This window comes from Mus musculus, chromosome 4, assembly GCF_000001635.26.
Source record: "Mus musculus strain C57BL/6J chromosome 4, GRCm38.p6 C57BL/6J".
Lineage (NCBI taxonomy): Eukaryota > Metazoa > Chordata > Mammalia > Rodentia > Muridae > Mus > Mus musculus.
In genome coordinates, this window is record NC_000070.6 from 98,452,998 (window position 1) to 98,472,817 (window position 19,820).

The following is a 19,820-nucleotide window of genomic DNA, read 5'->3' on the forward strand; positions in this document are numbered from 1 at the left end:
CCCTGCAGTGATAGCATATATATATATATATATATATATATATATATATATATATTTCCACTTGAGCATTTGCTTGTCTTGTTTTCAGATCCTAAAAGTAGCGCTCTTAGTTGAGTGCATGCGCTGTGGTTTGCTTCATGACAGGTCTTTTTGTTCGATTGAAGGCTCCAGTTTTCTCAGTCTCCTCTGTGTCCTTTTTACAATGACAGTACACCCACTAGTCACACCTTCCTCAGATCCATCCATTTCTGTATTTATGCCCTTTGCCTGTCAGGGCAGGATCAAGAGACGCCACTGCTCACTAGCTTTGTCAGTTTCTGTAAAACCCAGGAAAGCCAAATTGAGGAAGCATCAAAGCCATGATAAGGAATGTGTGTGACGCCATCAGTCATCTGCTGCACCCACCCACGCCTGTCATTTTAGTGCTTTCTGCTTTGCCTGAGAACTCAGTGTACCAAAGGGGTGGACAACTAGAAGACAGATGAAGTGGATGATTTTTTTGGCTGCTAAATGCAGATGGGACAGGTAATTAAACAGCGCTGCTCCTGCAGAGACGCCTGCAGCAATGGAACATGACATCCCACAAACCCAGCTGCACTCCAATTTAGGTTCAGAACTAATATTAAGTAGGCTTCCCCCAGATTGACAGATTTTGTAAATACCATTTCTGGTTCATCGTGATTGAAGATGAAGCATGTAGTTTGTTTGCAGATTAAGTTTTCTAGACAGCACATGACATTTATGAAAAAATGGCATATGAAAAAATAGCCTTCAAGGGCTCAGCCCTGTCTGTGGAGAGCCATGGATGCCATGAGTGAGTCTCCGTACCTAGCCTATTCTTAGCTTTAGTGTCCCACTGACAAGGGGGATGGGCAGGACTAGAGGGAGATTAGAGACACTTCCCTTGCTTTATCTTTTTATGCTTAACCTTTGATGGGGTATATGGTAAGGGTTTCTCAGTATGGACAGCAGTGTTTTTAATGTAACTTGGGTAGTTATTTTCATGTAGAAATGATCACTGCACCATCTATTCACTTGCTCCCATGCAAGCTTTAACAGTCTTCCTTCTACAATGCCCCCAGCAGACTCTTCATAGTGCTGATCATTTTATCTTTGAAGTAGCTCTTCACAGGCCTCTTTCTCTCTGCACCTACCTGGTCAGTTTTACAAAGTGACCTTGCCAATTGTCTCCCTGTGTTAATACCTAGAGCATCTCCTGCAGTGCTTGCTAGAAGTCGCACACACTTGCTTGTCACTAGCAGCCATGCTTGGCTGCATTGCTCTGCATGACTTACTCTGTAGGCTCATTTGACGCATGCTGCCGCTGATTGTTTACTCAGCCATTGCTTTTTCCCGCTACAGTGGATGTTGGTTCTGAAGGCCAAGGCTGTTCCTCCATCCGCCTTGCATGTTGTTGGGAGCCGCGCCCACATTCGCCGTTACAAGATGGCGCTGACAGCTGTGTTCTAAGTGGTAAACAAATAATCTGCGCATGTGCCAAGGGTATCTTATGACTACTTGTGCTCTGCCTTCCCCGTGACGTCAACTCGGCCGATGGGCTGCAGCCAATCAGGGAGTGACACGTCCGAGGCGAAGGAGAATGCTCCTTAAGAGGGACGGGGTTTCGTTTTCTCTCTCTCTTGCTTCTTGCTCTCTTGCTTCCTGCACCCTGGCTCCTGAAGATGTAAGAAATAAAGCTTTGCCGCAGAAGATTCTGGTCTGTGGTGTTCTTCCTGGCCGGTCGTGAGAACGCGTCAAATAACAGCATGTCTTGTTCAATGTCTTATCTGCAATGCACGGCCTATAAATATAACCTGGATCTGTGGTAGGTCAGTGGTGTCATGGTGAAGGTCTAGCTTTCAGGAAGAGAATGAAACCACCCCAATTTGCAGCATTTACCAGTATCTGTCCTGGCCAGCTCTAGGCTGCCAAAGTGACATCGCTGCTCTACTGAATTGGAAAGCAGCTCACACATACCACTTTATTATCACAGGCTCCTCTGCAAAGCCAGGACCTGAACCAGCTGAGTTTGGCAACTAAACAAACCAAGCATTCTATCTGCCACTTTGCCTCAGTTGTCCATCTGATGGATATTCTCTGAGGTTTGGGAATATTTATGTCTTACAGTCAGGGGAGTAAAAGAATAAAATATAATAAGGAATTAGGATTTGATGACTTTTGAGTACTTCCTGTAGATAAGCAGACTGTTAATATCGAGAAGGTAAAACAACATGGCATTTGCCTCATTTGAGCATAGACAGCTACAGCAAGATTCATTACTTTCACCTTTAAAGTTAAGCTTGGTGAGTGTCACGGAGTCTTATAGCCAACAAAGATGAATGCAGCTAAGATATTCACCTTTTTGATACTGAGTCTTTCAACATTGACTCATGTCTTAGCCCACAAGAGTTCTTCAAAACCAGCAGAAGTAATCCCAGAGTAGAAATGGTTGTTTCTCCCAAAGAAGAAATGTTCTTATGAAATCTGACTCACTAAGCAGGGGTGCGTGTTAGAAGCTAGTTCACATCCCATCCAGTGAGTCATCTTCAGTGCCTGCTGTTCTGGGGCATCAAGACAATGGGATTGTATGTGCATGTGCTGGTGCCTGCCTGTAGCGTTGGATAGGAAAGGCCACATGGATTGTCAGCTGAGGGCATCCTGTGTTACATGGCATCCTGTCTTAAAACAAAAGCAGGTAAAAGAGAGAAAGAAGAATATGATGAAATCAGTGAGTTGATCTGAGACTGAGGTGTGTTCAAGGTGGTTCTGACCTCGCTTGGATGTTCATTAACTCGCAATGTGGGGAAGTTTCATTATTTTGGTGCTAAAGTGTAAGTGGAGGTTAATTAGCTAATAAAGGGGCAGTAGGGTGTTCTGAGGCGGGTGCACTACAGAATGTGGGAACATAGTGTATATACTGGGGCGCGAGCTCAGACTCGTGTTTGTCCTGCACTAGGAAGAAAGGTGATTTCATAACTTTACTTACCACTTCTTTCCTGTGCTGGGAATCTTAGGATTTTAGTTTTGGGGTCAGATAAATGCGGTTTCAGTGGCTAAATGACAGGTGATGGGGGTTTATTAACAGCTGTCCTGTCTCTCTCGTTTGCTATCATTGCTCTGTGCTCTCTGCAGCTGCTGCCTATCCACACGCTCAGGCTTGGGATGGAAGTCGACTCCTTCGATGGGCACCACTATATCTCCTCAGTTGCTCCTGGGGGTCCTGTGGATACCCTGAACCTCCTTCAGCCAGAGGATGAACTTCTTGAGGTAAAAACATACAAGGGAAGAAAAATACATGGCAAAAATGTTAAGTTCTAGGAAATTGTGTTCACTGATTGACAATGTCACTAATGCCAGGCATTTATACCAAGAAATACCAACAGCTTACTGGGTAATACAGAAGTAGGTAGCACATTTTTAGTTTTTTGTTGGGTTTATTTATTTATTTACTTTTTTCTAGCTGGTAAGTTCTTTGAGCATCCTTTTGAATGTTTGTCTAAATGATTGACAAAAACATTTGGCCTATGTATATGAGTGTTTTGCCTGCATGTATATATGTGCATTATATATGTACCTAGTGCCTTTAATGATCAGAACAGGGCTTTAGGTGCTGGGAATCAAATTGGGATGTTCTCTACAAGAACAACAGATGCTCTTAAATGCCTTGCCGACTTACCAGCCCCATGTTCCCTGGTTCTTGTTGGCAGCATATGGTCATATTTATTTTCAGCCTCTGTGGATTGTTTCTGTAAGGGTAAGAGTGGAACAACATCCAGCTTGTGTGTAGTTGTAAGATTGTCCTCTTGGGATTCCCCCTGAAGGGTGATTTCCAATAGCTTTCTCAGGCTACAAGTCTCGTGTCAGTACAGAGCAGTTTTAAAAAGGTATAAAAAATATTTGCTGACAATAAATCATTAATTTATATTATAATAATTCTTTGGTATGTATCTATTTTTGCCACGTATTAAAGATGAAAGCTGGTTTACATCCTGAGATGGATGTGCTTGGCTACTTTCATAGGAAGAACTGAATCCTGGCTGACTTTGATATGGCAGGAGCAGAGCATCTTCAGTGTTTTCCGGATCTGATTAATGTTTGGATTTTAAAATTGTCAATACTAAGTATGTTGTTTTGCCTAAATACATAGTACAAAGTAGCAGATGTTTAGGACTATTTCAGAAATTGTTCAAAATTCTATCCTAATCCCAAGCCAAAATTCATTTAACAATTTTTAATGATGCTCAAGTCAACAACTCAAACAGCAATTTAAAAAAATCAAACATTTGAATGTAATCTAATGTCACTATATACTAATTTGACATTTATAGGCTGAGGAATGATGGCAGGAAATAATTTAACCATTGTATTTCATGTCTGCATGCCTCCACTCCCCAATTTAGGTGCTGCTGGGGATCGAACTTGGGACCTCTACTATGGTAGGGTAGTATTCTACCCACCTAGCTAAAACTTGACATTTCTATAAGTAAAAGCATGGTAATTATTAACAGCTTGGTTCCCATTTTGAGCCACTGTTTTAGGCAATGTTTGTTGGTGTTGTGTGGCATGGTGACATGCATAGTCCAGTGCATGGTGTATGCTCACAACCAAGGCTACAGTAAGATGAGGTTCTGCAGCATGGACTAGGAGCCAGAAGAAAGCTTGAATTTATTATAGCCTCGATTTTAAATTATTTGTGCTTATTGTATTTTCTGAAATCTTACTATTGGTATTTTCATGGCCCTAAATTCAGTTGTAGATACAGGGTTGTGATCCACAGTGTAATAACCTGGTTTCTAAGCAACTCTGCCTTGAAGTGGCCTTCTGAGAGATTTAAAGGATGCTGACTTTCTCAACTTCCTGCTTAGCTAGCAGCAGAATATCTTTGCTCATGTTTCCTGACTCTCTTTCCGTTGTTCGTTCATTCCATCACTCTTTTATTATGGCTTACAGTTTGAGGATGTCTAATCCATCATGGTGGGACGGCTATGGTGCCAGGAGCGTGAGACAGCTGGTCATTTTGCACCTGCAGTTAAGGAATCATAGATTGAATGGGAAATGGGGCCAGGCTATAAACCCTCAAGGTCCATAACCAGTGAACTACTTTTCTTCTCTTTCTTTTCTTTTTTTATTAGATATTTTCTTTATATACATTTCAAACGCTATCCTGAAAGTTCCCTATATCCTCCCCCCCACCCCCGCCCTGCTCCCCTACCCACCCACTCCCACTTCTTGGCCCTGGCATTCCCCTGTACTGGGGCATATAAAGTTTGCAGTACCAAAGGGCCTCTCTTCCTATTGATGGCCAACTAGGCCATCTTCTGCTACATATGCAGCTAGAGACACGAGCTCTGGGGGTACTGATTAGTTCATATTGTTGTTCCACCTATAGGTTTGCAGATCCCTTTAGCTCCTTGAGTGCTTTCTCTAGCTTCTCCATTGGGGGCCCTGTGTTCCATCCAATAGCTGACTGTGAGCATCCACTTCTGCGTTTGCCAGGCACTGGCATAGCCTCATATGAGACAGCTATAACAGTGTCCCTTCAGCAAAATCTTGCTGGCATATGCAATAGTGTCTGGGTTTGGTGGCTGATTATGAGATGGATCCCCAGGTGGGGCAGTCTCTGGATGCTCCATCCTTTCCGTCTTAGCTCCAAACTTTGTCTCTGTAACTCCTTTCATGGGTATTTTGTGAACTACTTTTCTAGTGAGGCTCTACCTCTTAAAGTTTCTAGAACCTTTCCAAACGGCCCTACCGTCTAGAAGCCAAGTATTCAAACACAGAAACGTATGGGGAGCATTTCACATTCAAACTACAAGGTAATTAATAAATCTACTTCGTAGCTGTGGTTCCTGATTTTAGCCATTTCTAAAATTTGTTTGATCAAAGTGAAATGACAAGGATGACACATAGGTTGGATGCACCTGCGGTTAATTAGTAGTTGTCACCAACCCAAAGCAGCGTGTTAAGAAATGGTGAACTGAATTTTTGACTGATATGAACAGATATAAAGTTCTGTCTTAAGTATGGGAGGACAAGGTTTTAGAATCCTATTGTAAGATGTAGTAAATTGCTTGCTTGCTTGCTTGTTTGTTTATTTATTTATTTGTATTGGTGATTAAACCCAGGACCTTATGTATGCTAGGTATAAGTTCACTCCCAGTGAACTTATTTTTCGTTAATACCAGTCCTTATTTTATTAATTTATTATTTTTTATTTATAAACTTTATTTATTATTTATTAAAAATCTCAAAGTAAAAATTATACACAGAAATTAACGAGACCCAAGTCTATACATCTCAGCAAATTCCTGGATAGTTGAATGGCCATTTAGAACTGAAGGTGTGTAGCTTCCCATTGGATTTTACAATTTCACCATTGAATACATTTTTATGCACTTACCTATTATGAAAAACTAAAAACCCATGACAGTTAGAGCTAGAAAAGCAATTAGCTTTATATTCTCTTTTATAATTTGTATTATAAAGATCTACATTTATTCCTTTCTTATTCCCTAATATTTTTTGTTCTCTTTTCTATATGTTACAGTGTACTTACATATATATTAGTTTACATATATACATGTATTATCGCCTACATCCTGGATATGAGAGAGAATATGTATTTTCTTTCTTTTTGAGATTATGTGACATCACTTAATGTGGACATTCTAAGCCCACCCATTTTCCTGAAAATTTTGTAGTTACTTTTTTTTTTGAGAGCTGAATAGTATTCCATCTTACATATGTACCTGCTTTTCTTATCCATCCACCATTGGGGAACTATGTTCTGCTTTTCTGCTGTTGTGGATAAGGTAGCAATGAACACGGGAGTACTAACATCTCTTCGGCCAGGTATGAAATTCTCTGGGTATGTGCCAAGGTGTGAAATCGTGGGATCCAAGTGTAGGTCTGTTTTTGATTTTAAGAAACCTTCACACTGAGTTCCACCACAGTGAATAATCTGCAGCCCCTCTCAGTAGCTGCTCTCAGGTCTGTCGATGATAGCCATTCTGTAGTTCTAATTGGCATCTCCCTGGTAACTTAGGGATATTACATGTCTTTAGAAACATTGGTCATTGGTGTTTCCTTTTTTAAGAAGTATCTTTTCAGTTCATTTGTATTGCTTAACAGTCTCCTTGACATTAGATGTCTACAGTTCTTTGTAAATCTGGATATCAGTCCTTGCCTGAAGTGTAGTTGGTGAAGGTGTTCTTTAGGCTCTCTGTACTCCTCCTTATTTCCTTTGCTTCTCACAAACCTTTTATTTTGATGCATCCTTTTGTTGACACTTGGGTTTAGTGTCTCTGCTATTGGTGTTCTATTCAAAAAGTTCTTCTCTAACCCAGTATCCTGAAGGCTAACCCCAATTGTTTTTAGATGTTTCTGTGTTTCATATTTGAAATTAAGATCTTTGATCGTCTAAAATTGACTTTTGTACAAGGTGAAAAGAGTCAATTTTCATTCTTTTGTAGAAATGCAGTTTTGCCAGCACCATATGTTGAGTAGGCTGCACCTATCAATAGGATAGCCTGATGTTTTGATAAGAGTGTGTGTTCTGTATCAGTTAAGCCAGGTTAAACCTACCCATCTCCTCAAATACTCATCATTCTTTATTTTTACATCATTGCCAAGAGTGACCTTGAACTGCATATGGGAAATTTATGCCATGAATTTTACTGGATAACTAATGTTTTCTTTCTGTGCCAAAAATCATGTCTTTCCTGATTGGCAAGGCATGGTCATAGTTTTGAGACTAATCTGTGGAGTGGAGACCATTGATGTGATATGTTTTTATTTGCAATTGAGAAATAAGATATATTTGAAAGATGCACAAAGAATAAAATCAATTTAATTGATAGCTCATTTTATAGTTATAGATGGTAAGTTATATGTGACTAAGTTTACCAGCGAATACTTTTCACATGTAAAATCCAGGGACCCGGAGTGTAAAGTAGTTGCTATGTGCTGGATGTTAGAGCAGTGTTGGATGAGTTAAAGTAGACTGAACATAGCATCCACATCCACCCTACACTTGTCAACATACTTCTGTATTCTTTATCTAAGGTTAGAATATTCTGGGCCTCTACCTGAAAAACTAAGTGTTGTAACAGGAGTGTAAACATTTGGGGGTGAGGGGGTATAATGACTTTTTAACATTAACACAAAGTTAACACAATTTCATAAACATTTTTTACTTTCTTCTCATTCACTCTTTTTTTTTAACTTTTTATTATTTGTGAATTTCACGTCATGTATCCCAGACCCACTTATTTCTCCATCCCATTGTATTGCCCTTGCAACCTCTCTCTCCCAAAAGAAAATTAAAAATTAAAAACAGCAAGAACAAAGGAACAACAACAACAAAAGCACTACTTACTAGCCAACCAACTAATCAGCCAACCAGTTGACCAAGCAAGCAACCAACCAACCAACCAATCAACTAACAAACCAAGTAAAAAAACAAAAGATCTCCTTGTGGAAGCTATAGTGTGTCCCACAAATACCCCTTTGTCTACACATCTTTACTTATAAATGTTCATTGCAGTGTGTCATTCATTGGTCTGGTTTGAGGCCTCTAACTTCTGCTACACTATCAATATTGGATTCTCACCAAGACTCCTCTTGGATATGCTGATGTTCTCCTATGTCAAGGAGCTACTGTAGCTTCGGATTTGTATGATCAATACTTTCACGAGCTCCAGCAGTTCATAGATAGGGTAGATGTTGAGGTAGACCAACTCAAAGGTCTGGGTCAGGGCCTAGGTGCTAATTGAGTTGGTCAGCCCACCAGCTTTCTCACACCTACACAATCAGGGCGAGCTTGCCAGGACTGCCTTGGCTAGCTCACCCAATGCTGCAGCAGGCAAGGAGCAGGTCAGGCTCTCCTGTGCTCACACCCTCAGGTCAACTCTACTGTGCTACTCAGGCATGGTATAGGACCTGCTTTTCTGAGTGTTATAGATAGTGAGGGTTGGGGCTAGCCCTCCTCAGTGCCATAGCCAGTGATGGGCAGGGCCAGCTCTGCACAGCCTATGACATGGTCCCAGGTGGCAGCCCACATCACGGATGTCTACATGGTCTGTAGTAGTGATATGAGCTATGACCATCAACATAGGCCCCAGCTGCTGCATGACCACAGACCTAGATATGGCCCACAGCTGCAACATGGGCCAGGATTTCCCCATGGCCTCAGTTGGCAGGGCAGGCTGCTCACATCAGACAGCTCTTCTCACCCTCCCTTTATAGTGATCAAAACACCCTTCTCTTTCTCTCCCTTCTCCCCTCCATATATTTGCATATCACAGTTGCATCTACTGAGGATGGACCTCTAGGTGTCTTCTGCCTCTCTTCTTTTTCTTTTTTTAAGATGTGCTGGAGAGCAAGCTTAGCCTTCTGCATGGGAGTCAAGTGCTCTGTTCTCAGTGTTAGTCATGGCCTCAATAATTTGACACCTAAAGTAGATTCTGGTAAGGAAAGTTGAGATACAGAAAGATGTGACAGTTTTGGAATTTTGGCTTCTTTCAAGATCACAGAAATACCATAAGACTATGTTTTCCTTTAATCACAGGTGTGACGCAGGTTGATAGCAGCTGACTGTGATTTGCCTTGTGCTCTAGCTGGGGCTTGATTTTGCTAGCTGTAGGTAGTTCCTTCCATTGGGTTCTGCATTTGCTTGGCATGTGTCCCTGCCTACGCTGTTTAACATATAAGAAAATCAGTTTCTTCCTCTTCCTCCACTGTATGTTTGTGAGGGTCTAAAGAGCTGCCATTCGTGTAATCTGCAGAGTTTCTGTCACAAAGGGGATTGGCTTTGTTGTCACTGTGGCTGACAATAACAAGCTTATGTGTAAAGTCAGTGTTCTGGAAGCCTCTACTCAAGTGCATCTTCTTTTTTTTTTTTTTTTATTTATTTTTATTTATTTATTTATTTATTTTTTTAAGGTGTCAGAGCCTTAAACATGCAGATGAGCTGCCTCCCTCTTGGTATGTTTTTTTTTTTTTTTTCCATTTTTTATTAGGTATTTCGCTCATTTACATTTGCAATGCTATACCAAAAGTCCCCCATAGCCACCCACCCCCTCTCCCCTACCCACCCACTCCCCTTTTATGGCCCTGGCGTTCCCCTGTACTGGGGCATATAAAGTTTGCGTGTCCAATGGGCCTCTCTTTCCAGTGATGGCCGACTAGGCCATCAAGTGCATCTTCTAATCAACAAGCCTGCATAATTAAGACTTGGTGTCACTTAAAAGAAGGTCTCAGGCTCAAGGACTGCCAGGAATATTGTGAATTCTTAATTAAAAGTTCTAAAATAAAAATTCCAAGTTAAGTGAATGTACACATTAAAAGAAAAACTTTGAAGTTGTCCACATAAACTTTTGGTTGGTCTCTCTGGTCCCCTCTCCCTCTCCCCCCATCTCCTATTCTTGCATTCTCTCCTTCCTCATTTTTTCTTCCACCCCCAATGTGTTTAATGTACTTCTTAGAGCTTAAAATCAGAAACACAAATATGTTTTGGGGTTGGAGGACCATGCCAAGTCTCAGCCCAGAATAGCTATTTACAGCAGCCATAAATCCCCTTAGCTAGGGGTTGGTAATGGGAAATGTGACCAATCTTTTTAGCAGTAGGTAGTGAAGAGGACTACCAGGCACTGCTATAATAAGTGGAGACAATTCAAATGAATAAATAATGAACTAAATAAATATTTAAAGGTACTCTAAGATAACAACCTGAAAAGTGACTTTCTATTTTGTTGAAGCACAAACTAATAATCGTATATGGTTAGAGTTTCTATTTCCATTGTTTCTCTTTGTGTATTTAATAGAGGTTACTGTCCACTTGACTTGAGAGCTTTCTGTGCTTATTTCATAGCCTTGTATTGTGGATATGATGTGACCAGTGTTCTGTGTGGAGGTTGACTTGAATTCTTCCAAGGAAGACTGGTTGCTCCTGGGTCTGTTGTTCTTCAGACTCATTCGTCGTCATAATGGCTTGAGAGAGGCAGAGAGGGAGAGAGATTGAGATTCTCCATGAGGTGTTTTTGTCATTACTGTTTTACTCTGTGTCTGAATAATGAGAAACAGGGTGATATGTCTGCTTTGATGGCTAAGTACTGGATGTGTCATAACTTGAAAGTGGTTCCTAGGGACAGCTGACTCCAAGCACTGCCACACCTGGCAGAGTGCTTCCAGCAACTCGGTGTTCTCCTGTGTTCTCTCTGGTGCAGTGGTAGATCTGTAGAAAGGGTGCTCCTGCTATGGTCAGTCCTACCTGTTATCTGACCTGAGAAGACTTGTAGCTAAAACTATATGTGAAAATCACAAGACACCCAATTGAGATTTCTAAATCATCTTTGGTTCAAAGTTTGATGCATCAATATATTTGTTGATAGGGATTAATCATTAATTAACAAGGAAGATTTTCTTTTTGAAAGGTAGGTCACACTGCCATGGACTTGGGAACCGTACAGTTCTGTGATGCTGCACTAGCCCAGTGTGTGGAGATGGAAGTGATGGTGGTGACACCTGATACTCATAGAGATGTGTGTGCTAAGGTGATGCTGTGTGTGCTCATGGAGCAAGGATGCTCTGACTGACAGTAAACTCCAACTGCTCTGTATCAGATGTGCTCAGATGTTGCTAGGCAAACAGACTTACAGTGACAACACAGAGGGAGTTGAGTGTTAGGAGGCTGGCAGGGACAGTTAGTGCATTTAAGGAGTGACAGAAAGCTGAAAGAATGCATTATTGGATTATGTCGAGGAGAAACCTCAGAAATGTGAACCATTAGATCTCCTACCCAGGAATGGTGCTGCCTGGCACACATTTTATAGTTTTTTCTCTCCATTTCAGTCAAGATGTAGCCTGAATTTTTGTCAATCAAGATTCACCCTTAATTTAGATGTTTTAGATTATTAATAAAATAATGTGAATAATTTTAGGGCCTTTGTTTACAAGAACAGTGAAACATCATCCTGTTTTCTTTTTGTTGCTTGTTAATTTTGCACCTATTCACAGCTGACAGCCCTTTCGTCCTAGGTCAACGGCATGCAGCTTTATGGGAAGTCTCGCCGAGAAGCAGTCTCCTTCCTTAAAGAAGTGCCCCCACCATTTACCTTGGTCTGCTGCCGCCGGCTGTTTGATGATGAGGCCTCAGTTGATGAGCCAAGAACCATGGAGCCTGCTCTTCTTGAGGCCGAGGTACAAAGGGCTGTGTGGCCGTTATGGATGTGTCCTATTGAGAGGGTGTTCCAGTATAAGGAGGGGAAGCGGGCACACCCTACTCATGGCTAAGCAACAAGTCGAATGTTTCAAATTCTGAATTTACATTTGGCTATCTAGAACTCCCTGGTAATGTCAGTGGCAGTGTTGTGTATCAGTCTGATTTTAGAAAACCCTTTAGAAAACAACTATTTTTTTAAAATTGTCTTGATTCGTGGCTTTTCCTTCTATTTCAACTTATTCCATCTAAACAAAGGTGTATTGTTGGTGAGTATTTACTATCTTATTCCCTTTCTGAGACCCATAAAAATATGAAGAATTCTGATAAGCTTCAGGGTAAGGTTAGAAGCTACTATAAACAGAGAAGGGCAGAACACAGGTCAGCACTTCCTCTGCTGCTGGTGTCTTAGCTAAGCGCACTGCAGTTGTGGGGAGGGATTAGGATGTATGTTGTCATCACATGCCTTTTGGAGCATCCTCTTTATGCCACTTCCCCTTTTTGCCAGACATGAACAGTTTACTGCAGGGCCTTTCTTTTTACCTACCTACCTACCCTTTGAGTTATAATTGAACTGAGTTCATCTTTGAAGTTGTGTGCACCTTAACCCTTCTTCCATACTTTGTGTTTGAGCATCTTGGGCAGATGACCTTGATTCCTGTTTCTAGTGTGAAGGATGCTATGATGGTTTCAATTAGAATGACCCCAGTAGGCTCATGTGTTTGACTCTTTGGTCCACAGTTGGTAGAACTGTTTGGGAAAGATTAGGAGGTGTGGCCTTGATGGAGGAGGTGTGTCACTAGGGACAGGCTTAGACATTTCAAAAGCCCGCACCATTGTCAGCACTCTCCCTCCCTCTCCACTCCTCCACTTCTGCCTTATGCTTGTGGCTGAGCTGATAAGCTCTCAGCTACTGTCCCAGTGCCATGCCTGCTGTTCTAGGTCATGGTGATCATGGATTCAACTTCTGAAATTGTAAGTCCCAAATAAACTCGTTCTTTGATAAGTTACTTTGGTCTTGGTATCTTATCAAAACATTTAAAAAGTAACTAAGATAAAAGGGACTACATACAGAACTTGGAGTTCTCAGAAGCTCCTGTGAGAAGGAAATAAAGTAACATGTGCCAAGATCTTAGCGTTATACCCACAGGTAGAGAGCTACATGAACGTCAGCAGTGCCGTTCCTGAAGCCTCCCACCCACCAGCTTTGATTCTGATTGCCTAAATTACCAGGAAGTCCATAACCGCTGTACAGTCTGGCGCTGTCTCTAGATCCCTGAGCATGGGTAAATCGTGCTTTCTAAGAAGGTGGTCAGCTCCTTTTGGGCATAGGCCATTTCTTAAAACTTTCTGCAATCTTGTGTTGCTGTTTTCTATACTACATATAAAAGAAGAACTTACGATTCTTGATTGACACCTTTCCCTCCCTCCCCCTTCACTGTATAGCCCAGGTAGCCTAGGCCTGGTTTTTAGCCCAAGACTGGCTTTGAATTGAACTCAACAATCCTGCCCTTGTCTCTCCTGGGCTAACATAGATGTGTGTTTTGTGCCTGGCTAATACCTGGTGGTGGTGTGTGTGTGTGTGTGTGTGTGTGTGTGTGTGTGCAGGGTGGTGGTGGTGGTGGTGGTGGTGTGTGTGTGTGTGTGTGTGTTTGTGTGTGTGCAGGGTGGTGGTGGTGGTGGTGGATGGGGGTGTGGGGTGTGGTGGTGTTTCTTTATTTTTTCCCAGACAGGGTTTCTCTGAGTAGCCCTAGGTGTCCTGGAACTTGATCTGTAAACCGGACTGGCCTCACAGAGAACTGCCTGCATCTGCATCCCTAGTACAGGGATTACAAGAGTGAAACACCACCATCCATTTTCTGATACTTATTTTAATGAAAAAAGAAAAAAAATTAAGGTGTTATATGACTTTAATCTCAACCCTTGGGAGGCAGAGGCAGAGGCAGGCAGAGCTCTGTGAGTTCAAAGCCAACCTGGTCTACATATTAAATTCCAGGATCTCTACAGAGTACAGCCTTTCTCAAAACAAAACAACACAAATTTCAAGAAGGGAACTCATATCATACTGTGTAACTCTTACTGTTCTTAGGAAACTGTAATGTGTGTGGTGCCTTCCTGGTGAAGCTTGATAAATAGACCTTGAGTTAAATTCTGTCAGGTGTCAATCATCAGCCCAGCTTGTTGACTCTGTGCTCCCATCCACCATCCTGCAGAGTGGTGAACAGCAGCCAAATGTCAACACTGCTGCCTGTTGGTGGCTGGCTTTCTTTTTCTGTAAAGAGTGCAGTTATGCAGAATTGATGTATCAGTGATACAGTCCAGTCCCGTGCAGACTGTGCACACAGGGTGCCATGAAGTCTCTGTGTGCTTGTGCTTTGTGGTTATTATGTGTGCTCTTTCAAGCCTTCTCTGCTTTTCATTTATCCTGATAAAATCTTGTATTTTTTTAAAATTTCGTTTCTTTATGTGTACATATGTATGTCTTTGTGAATGTATGCTGAGTGTGTGCCCTTCAAGGTCAAAAGAGGATGGTTAGATCCACTTGTGCTGGAGTTACAGGTGGGTGTGAGCTGTCCAGTGGCGGCGCTGGGAACAGATCTTGGATCTAGAAGAGCAGCAAGTACTCTTAATTGCTGGCGCATCGCTCCGGCTCAGTCTTTATGTTGTTAAACTCTGGTTAGGTGACATTGCAACAGTTCTGATTCTCATTGGTCAGTGAGTATAAACCCATGCTATCCCAGTCATACTAGCCTTTGGGACATTTTATTGGAAGATAGCAGCATTTTCTTTTTCAAAGTATCCTTTCCCAGGTTGATGAGATGGCTTGGCCGGTTTCAATTCTGGAAAGCATGGAAAGTAGAAGGAGAAAATGGACTCAACTGAGTTGTTCTCCAATCTCCACTCGTAAGCCGCAGTGTGTGCGTCCACACATAGGCTGCAGCGTGTGCATCCACATGTACAAAAGTAATGTTTTTTAAATAATAAAAGATAATTCCTCACATAAGATGAACTCTGTGGAGATTAGCACTGGGGGCTGTTCCCTTACCTCAGGTTTGGTCAGTCAAGAACCAAGAAATTGTTCCTGTGTTTAGGTCCCATCCACCGTGTAGTGGGTGTTCCATAGCTGTGCAACAATAGTTTTCTCTGAACCAGTTCTCATTTACTCTTCCCCATTATAGAGCCCTCCCATTGGTGCTGCTCAGTGATTTCCCTATTCCAGCCTCTTAGTTCTGTTCGTAGGAATGATACGTTTTCATTTTATTTACTGAGAGTGTCAAAGATTCTAAGAAACCTGCTTTGAAAAGCTGTTGTTTAGCCATATATGTGGCTCATGCCTGTAATCCCAACACTCAGGAGACTGAGACAGGATTGCTGTAAATTTGAGGCCAGCCTGGGCTGCATAGTGAGTTCCAAGCTAGCCTGAACTACTGAATAAGACTGCTTCAAAAAGCTTAATTGTTTAGGCTGTGAAGGATAAAGTACTTTGAAAGCATTAACTTGGAGGAAAACAATACTGTGCTAGAAATGTCCTCTGTGGTAGATTTGTCTCATTTAACATCCCTGGGTTTCTAAAAGGACCAGGAGTCTGGAAGAGAGGGATGTCAGGATATGGGAATTAGCAGAGAACCTGTGTGCTGGGCATTTGAACTAACTCACTTCCTCTAAGGCCAGGTTTTTCCCTGTTCCTACTTGGTGAATTCCCCAGTGCTCGCTCACTCAGGGCGGGTTGGTGGTGGTGGCTGATGCTAACACTGCCACACCTGCTGCCCCAGCCAGCAAGCACCACCTCCTCTTCCCCGTCCCTCCTCTGTTCTAGTACAACTTCCTTGGAATCTTCTGGACTGGTTTCCTTGAGCCCTGACTGTTCTCTCTTTCTGTCTCTGACTAAAATTACGATTATAGTATTGCTTTTAAAATATCTATGTGCCTCTACTTTGCATGAAGTTTACATTTTTATTTAAATTACCTATTTTTTTTCCTTTTATGCTTCTAATGGGATGACAGAGCTCATTGAAGTATAAGAGGTCAGTGTTAACCCTTGCATTGAACCATTTGAGAAGTGTGTGAGAGCTCTGCACTGTGTCTGGGTGTCTCATGAAGCTTTGACCTTGAGTGTGAGTACCCAGTGCATGCCCCTCTACAAAGAGCAAAAGCTAACTACGCATGCCAGAGACACTTCCCGGTTTGAAAAGAGACTGAGTTCTTTTTAGAACAGAAAGGACAGTGGCCCCAGCATTTAATTTCCTTGCTCTTTCAGGTTGACCACAGTGTAGATGTCAACATTGAAGATGATGATGATGGAGAATTAGCCCTGTGGTCTCCTGAAGTCAAGACTGTGGAGCTGGTGAAAGACTGCAAAGGCTTAGGATTCAGTATTTTGGATTATCAGGTATGGGGCCTGCTGGACGGGGTTTGGTTTATGTTATGGCTTTGATTGTTTGTTTGTTTGTTTGTTTTTGACTGTTGGTTTATACTGGCATTGCATGAACTAGTAATTGTTTAAAGCATTCACCAAACTCAAGCAAAACTGAATTGCAAAGGAGGGGCGTTAGCCATTCTGGTGCTTTCTCTAAGGCTGGCAGCTCTTAGTGCATAAGGCAGTGAGGCCGCAGTAACAATGATAACGCCAATGCTTTTAGAGACTAGAACTTGGTGAGCTGTAAGAAATGGGTCCAGTGCTATGGAAATATATTTCATGAACTGAGAAATATACTGATTTAGAGCATTCACCTGGGTTGTTTCTGTGTATAGTTATCTCATCATCTCCATCTTCACAGTCGGTTCCAGGAGGAGCCTGGGAAGCTGAGGCGTGAGCAGAGTCAGTTCAAGGCCAGTGTGTATTTCAGAGCCGATCTGGGTTATGCAATGAGACCATGTCTCCTAAAGCAGAAGCAAACAGAAAGAAACCTGTGCACATGAGCAACATCCCCGCGCTCCTGTGCATCCTTCCTGTCATATGAAGATTTCTATGGCTTTGCTTACCTGACAGTTTTAATGAACTCAATAGAAATATTCTTGGTGAAACTGTCTGCTGATGGTGCAGAACACCTTTGTACATATTTACTATGGCTCCAGTTCTGACAGAAGTAAGGTTACTGATACAGGGTTGGGAGCACTGGAGCACACAGTAGGACACCTTTATTTTATAGCAACTTACCACCTACTGTCCTGCACTGGACCTGTGATCACTGAGGGAAATTAAAGCTAGAACAACAAACCCCTTTACTATTAAGTTGCACACTTTAGTGTGACCTAAATACAATATGAATACAGCAAGATGGACTCTGTGAAAGCACATGAAATGCAAAATTATATAAAACCAGGTTTATTTATATTCATTCATCCACTCATTGATTCATCGAATTAATGGTGTGGTCCTGCGTGCATGCACGTGCCTTAGCACCTCATGGAGTTCAGAGGGCAACTTGTGGGAGTCAGGTCTCTTTTCCACTGCATAGGTCTTGTTGAAGATACAGCTCAGGCAGTCAGAATTGGTTCCTAGTGCCTTTACCCACTGAGCCAGCTTGCTACTCTGAATCTTTTCTTTTAAACATGTATTTTATGGTTATAAATGTTTTGCTGTCATGGTTTGTGTGCATAGTACGTGTTCCTGGTAGCTGCAGAGGTAAGAAGAGGGCATTTGATCCCACGGAACTGGAGTTCCAGAGAGTTGTGAGATGACATGTGTGTGTTAGGAAGTAAACTTGGGATTTTTGCAAGAACAACAAGTGCTCTTAGCTGCTGAATCAGTGTGCTCTCAGGGTCTGAAATCACTGTTTAATAGAATAGTGCGGTAGAGATAGAGTACAAGAAAATACTTAGAACATTATGTAAGATTTAAATTATATTTCTGCTGGCATATTTCTGGGCCAGATAGGCCTCTGCTCTTAGAACTTCCTTTTAGAATATTATTGAATTATATGAGTTGTTGATTTGAAATGAGCATTTTGGGAAATGGTGGCAACAGGAAGTATCTAATTGTAAGATTCTCGTAAGAACTCTTGGTTCCCTATACTCTACTTTAGAAGTGTCACCTATCCCCTAATAAGTAGTCAATAAAAGACTCAGTAAAATTTAGGTCAGCCAAAACTCACTGAGGTTAAATGAATGAATGTCAGTGTGAATTTGTTAACCATTTCCATTCTGAGGTTGAATTTGCAAACACGTTTTAAATGTGATTTTGATGGTCAGCTAGTTTTCATTATTTCAGAGATCTCTGTGTATTTTCACTGTTAATTGATAAATATATTTTATTGTCGATTTCTTTGAACAACTGCAGGTTATAAGTAGTTATTGATTTGTCTATTCTCACTGCTAAGGGCTGTGTAACTCAGACAGCTAACCAACAGTTACAGCCCTGAGCTACACTCTCAGCCCAGACTTCCTGTTTTTAGTGTTACACATCTTAAAGCATAAAAATGTTTCTGAGCTTGATAGCATTCTAAAAAACGGGAAAACTTGTGAGCCCCTCGGTTGTCTTCCTAGCTGGCAGGAAATTGCTGCCAGTTCTGAGCTCGGTACTTTTAACAACGGTTGTTCTAGTGTGGATTGTTTTCTCGGTATGCTCTCACAGGCATGCATTTTGGATTCTGTTGTTTTCTATTTTGAATATTGTCATTGACAAACATCCCCTTTTGTTTGTTTGTTTGTTTGTTTGTTTGTTTTGCCTGCACCTCCTCACACTCAGTCTGAACAGACACTGATTTCTACTCAGGTTGGATGATGTAATTCTGCTGCAAAAACTAGTACTAGAAAATTCTTCTGTCTTTGTGTGTTTTGGAGAACTGATACAAGGCTTCTTAATTTCCTAATGTTACTTTAATTCAGATAAAAAGGATCAGCTCATGTCTTCTATAGCCCCACTTTGGAAGGAAAACACTTTTATGCTGGGTATTTTTCCTCAGTAAGATGCTAAGTGCTCTCACAGTTGGGTATAGTACATAGGTATCATTTGTCAGGGGGATAAAAAACCATTTCCCATCAAAGCCTTCAGATAATAGGGAAATGCAGTTTAAAATTTGATTTGTGGTAAGTTCATTAATTTATTTATCGTATGACCCTTATAATCAGGTAAAAATTTCTAAATTTGAAAAATAGTTTTTCCAAAATTACGTAGAGGAGTAGTAGATGCTCTTAGAGGCCATGCTCCTGGGATTTCCACATCTGATATGTTTGTGTAAACTTTTTAGGTGACTGAAAAAGACCAAGGGAGATCCTGCCCTCCCAGGTTTAGCATGTCTAAACTAAGTAGTACGGTAGGAACACTGGAGCCCTTTCTAGCCTTAGAACCAGGGATGGTTTCTATGTGGTAAGGGCTGTGTTGAAGAGGTTGCATCTTTCCTTTTGAGTATGAATTTCAGTTAACTGGTTTTCTAGTTAATGAATTTTTCTCTGCCCCAAGAACTGAAAAATGTGTACATCTGTCTTCTTGATGTAACTTCTCTAGGACAGGTATAGTGATATCACATGCAAAAGATCATATGGAGTAAGTTTGTCTGTAAAGGAAAGAAAATCTTGTTTGTCTGTAAAAGAAAGAAAATGTGAGCATTGTTAACCATCACTCAGTTTACAAAATCAACACAGCAGTTATTGATACCATCTC

At 41.4% G+C, this 19,820-nt stretch overlaps 1 protein-coding gene across 11 annotated transcripts in view; it reads left to right on the forward strand.

Annotated features, from left to right (window-relative positions):
• Nucleotides 1-19,820, forward strand: part of Patj (PATJ, crumbs cell polarity complex component) — a 324,044-nt gene that overhangs the window by 57,438 nt on the left and 246,786 nt on the right. For 10 of the 11 annotated variants that reach the window (XM_006502706.3, XM_006502704.3, XM_006502705.3 and 7 more), the window contains 3 exons: nucleotides 3,133-3,267; nucleotides 12,037-12,198; nucleotides 16,476-16,607. In XM_006502706.3, coding sequence (XP_006502769.1) covers nucleotides 3,133-3,267; nucleotides 12,037-12,198; nucleotides 16,476-16,607 — 429 coding nt within the window. Of the gene's footprint in view, nucleotides 1-3,132; nucleotides 3,268-12,036; nucleotides 12,199-16,222; nucleotides 16,243-16,475; nucleotides 16,608-19,820 lie in introns of all 11 variants that reach the window. The other variant, NM_001355177.1, reaches the window with a different exon arrangement.